Source organism: Aricia agestis, chromosome 21, assembly GCF_905147365.1.
Source record: "Aricia agestis chromosome 21, ilAriAges1.1, whole genome shotgun sequence".
Taxonomy (NCBI): Eukaryota; Metazoa; Arthropoda; class Insecta; order Lepidoptera; family Lycaenidae; genus Aricia; species Aricia agestis.
Window position 1 is genome coordinate 5,853,581 of NC_056426.1, and position 4,222 is coordinate 5,857,802.

At 36.5% G+C, this 4,222-nt stretch overlaps 1 protein-coding gene across 1 annotated transcript; it reads left to right on the forward strand.

Moving 5' to 3' along the window:
- The first annotated feature begins 464 nt into the window (after positions 1-464).
- LOC121737715 (homeobox protein HMX3-A-like) lies at positions 465-3,881 on the forward strand. The gene is made up of 2 exons (XM_042129401.1): positions 465-1,131; positions 3,316-3,881. Exons 1-2 carry the CDS (start codon positions 537-539, stop codon positions 3,831-3,833), a joined length of 1,113 nt encoding a protein of 370 aa, XP_041985335.1. The 5' UTR covers positions 465-536; the 3' UTR covers positions 3,834-3,881.
- Positions 3,882-4,222: the final 341 nt, after the last annotated feature.

A 4,222-nucleotide genomic window follows, 5' to 3' on the forward strand; every position in this document is an offset into this window, starting at 1 on the left:
TTGTTAAAAATGTTAATTATTTATTTCGGATTTTCTATAAAAGTGTTCCTAAAGTTTTTAACATGAAACTCCTGTTTGAGGCATAACATAGTAGATAACTAGATTTTTGGAATGACACTAGCACTATCTCCTTACAAAAAAAACTGTATTGAATATTCCGACAATCCTAGATATATCCTTTACCAACTAAAAAGTAATAACTCATATCGTATACCTATATAAAACATGCATCTTTTAAATTGACTCATAAAAATGCCTTAATCACAAAATCATTAGCGATCGACAAACAAATGAAATCATCTGTGTATTTACATTACCGAGAACTGCCCTAAAGTGGGAGCGAGATAGATACACCGTTCACTGAAGATGAAACGAGATGGGGCGAACCCCATGACCCCGCCCATCGACTCACAGGCAACGTGGATTGGCCTCCGAACACCATCAGTCTTCCATCACCTACGAGCTGGCCGCAACACTGGCCCAAAATTAAAAATAAAGTGAAACACTGGCCGAAAACAAAAAGTGAAAGTGTCAAAATGAATTTAAATTTCGAACAACACAATGAAGTGTCCACGTCGTTTCCTAAAATGGAATACGACTGCAAAACTGAGTACTACAAGTTCGAGGAAAAAGAGGTAAAACCTGTTTTCTTCGATCAAAAGAGTGGACTGAAAATAGAAGAAACCATGAATCCTAACACGTCATTCTACGTCAAAGACATATTGAATATAAACCAGACGCCGTACTACGACCGAAATGATATATGGCGGGCCGACAGGGAACGGAGAAACGAATATGAGTACCAAAATCAATACTGTCCAGAATACTTCACGCCGTACCCAAATATACCCGTCCACAACGTAGAGTCTTATTGGAACCCAGAAATATACCACGAGACCAAAATCGATGACTACTACAACTACAATCAGTACTGCCATAATATTATGTACCACCAGAACCCTGAGTATACGGACAACAACGAACAAAAGCCAGACAATGTTGAGAGAGAAGTACCTCCACCCCCTGGTATCATCAGAATACCTGACAGAACCGAAGAAGTGGAACAAAAATGTACCACATACCAGCCAGACATGTTACAGACGTATCAAGCTATTGCACGACGAAATACAAGTAAGTTTGCTTAATTATTTTAAAATAATGTAATAACGTGACATGTTTATTTTTATGTTTAACTAGCTGTTGCCCGCGACTTCGTCTGCGTGGACTTTAGTTTATAGCGCGCGGTGTCAACAAAATTTGTCAAATTTAAAAACTTTTTAAAACCCTGGCAAGTGGTACCCCTCTTAGGGCCGCGCTACATCGGAATGGCAGCGCTGAAAGTGCTCGCCTCGCCGCTGCTATTCCGGTGTAGCGCGGCCCTTAATTAATCAAAATACCCAAAAACAGCTGTGCAGTGTGCACATAATCTATACTAATATTATAAATGCGAACGTATCTCTGTCTGTCTGTCTGTCTGTCAGTCTCGCTTTCACGCCAAACGCCAAAAGTATCTCTGTCTGTCTGTCTGTCTGTCAGTCTCGCTTTCACGCCAAACGCCAAAACTTCCGAACCGATTGTAATGAAATTTTGTATACAGATAGTCTAAAGCCTGAGAAAGGACATAGGCTACTTTTTTTACTGGAAAAAAGGGTTGTAAGGGGGTGAAAATGCGTGAATTTGTTCAAATTAAGTTAGTTCCAACAATTCATAATAGATGGCGCCGTGAGTCTTCTACATCGCGCTGACGCTTGCTCAAAAGTCTTTCTATAAGACGTGGTATCATCTTACATTTAAGTTTCGATTTTTTTCGATTGTTATATCTATTCTACGGTATTAAATAACTCAGTACTTTATTTGTGTGTGACGTAACCTTAAATCTATCAATGATAAATAGTTTATGGGTAAAGTTGTGTAATTGGAGGGCTAAATAAGCTTTAAAATTTGGCATAAAATATAAAGTTTATTATAAAAAAATGAAATACTTATTGTGTGCACACTGCACAGCTCTATTGATTTAAGGGGTACCAGGTTTTTTTATAAAAGCTTTTGACACCAATTTTGTTGACATCGCGCGCTATAAACTGAAGTCCACGCGGACGAAGTCGCGGGCAACAGCTAGTACATAAAATATGTTTAAGATTTTTGAAATTTTATTTTAATACACATCCAAGACCCAGGAAAATTGAAAACTTTTTGTTCCGCCTGCGGGACTCGAACCCATGATCCCCGGGATGAGCGCTGGCCAAGCGCAATGCGAATTCATTTTCATCGAAATTTTCATGGAAATAAGATATTTTCCCACATCAAAATGTAGCCTATGTCCTTTCTCAGACTCTAGAATAACTGTATACAAAATTTCATTGCAATCGATTCAGTAGTTTTGGCGTGAAAGCAAGACAGACAGACAGACAGACAGACAGACAGAGATACTTTCGCATTTATAATATTAGTATGGATTAAACATCATATTCAAACGTATTAAAAACTATTATTTAAATAAAAACATACTAACTAATAAGTATGATTAGTTCTATGTTACAATAAAGTAAAAAATAAAACGCCATCTGTTGAATCGTATTAGAACTAAAATGATCATTCCATCAATATATTTCTGGATTTTTTATAATATTATACATAAAATATGTTTAAGATTTTTGAAATTTTATTTTAATACACATCCAAGACCCAGGAAAATTGAAAACTTTTTGTTCCGCCTGCGGGACTCGAACCCAGGACCCCCGGGATGAGCGCTGGCCACGCGCAATGCGAATTCATTTTCATCGAAATTTTCATGGAAATAAGATATTTTCCCACATCAAAATGTAGCCTATGTCCTTTCTCAGACTCTAGAATAACTGTATACAAAATTTCATTGCAATCGGTTCAGTAGTTTTGGCGTGAAAGCAAGACAGACAGACAGACAGACAGACAGACAGACAGACAGACAGACAGACAGACAGACAGAGATACTTTCGCATTTATAATATTAGTATGGATGACCTCAAAAAAATTAAATATTTAAAAAATCTAAGTGTCACTTTTATACTGTAATATTTTTAGTGAGGAAAGTTTAGGTCAAAACAAAACAAAACATAGTTGTTATATTAAAACATACGGACGGACAAACAAACAGACAGACATGACGAATCTATAAGGGTTCCGTTTTTTGCCATTTGGCTACGGAACCCTAAAAAGGTCAATTTGTACCGTCTATTTATTTATTTATATCTCTAATCTAAAAATATATAATCAAAGTTACGTCAATAATCCTTAGGAAAAACAAGCAGTCGTCTAATAGTTTTTTTTTGTCTACAGAAACTCCGTCCTGCACATCCAAAGACAAGAAAGACAAGAACGTGAAACGGAAACCGAGGATACTGTTCTCCCAGACGCAAGTCCACGCCCTAGAAGTCAGGTTTAGGGCTCAAAGGTACTTGACTGCACCAGAAAGGGAGCAGCTGGCGAAAACCCTTTCCCTTTCTCCCACCCAGGTGAAGATCTGGTTCCAGAACCGAAGGTACAAGAGCAAAAGGATAAAGTCTCCGGAAGTCTCCACTTCCACAGATGCAAAACCAAATAAAACCGGCCGGAAATTGTACAAACCAGAGACCAGAGAGGAGCAAATGATGTACGAACCCTTAAAAAACGAACGAGACCAAGTGACGACGAGCTTTTTCGAGGACAGCTTCTATGAGGCCAAATATCCAGCATATTACAGACAGGACGCGTCCATCTCGTCTACGAATATAGAGATCTATCCTCAAGCGAAGAAAGACGAGATATTGTATGATGAGACGGACGTAAAAAAATTCTATCCTAACTATGTTTGTTGACAGTGAAATCATAGACAATTTTATTCTTCCAAATATAAAATTACATTTTTAGAATAAATTCCAAAGATTCGAGTCCTACGCTAAGTTCATAAAGTGCTAGATTAAAAAAATGCTGCCATATTTTCTGCAATGTACTTAAATTTTTTTTCTATTTTTTTTTATTGATTTTAGATAATATGCATCTGTACAGATTTTATTGTTATGATATTTTCGTCTGTCAATTTTTTTTTATTTTATATTAGATAGACTGACTACCAAGTATTATTTTGTTATGTTTAGAAATAAGTTACTCATGCCAAAGTATGTACATAAAATATATAATATTTACTGTTTTCCTTTAATAAACTTGCAAGACTGATAATAATAAATTATTGAGTTTTCATTGACCT

Excerpts from the sequence above, each read along its gene's own strand:
- LOC121737715 (XM_042129401.1), top strand. The coding sequence starts at position 537 with ATGAATTTAAATTTCGAACAACACAATGAAGTGTCCACGTCGTTTCCT. Across the intron at positions 1,132-3,315 it reads TATTGCACGACGAAATACAA|AAACTCCGTCCTGCACATCC; the intron begins GTAAGTTTGCTT and ends TTTTGTCTACAG.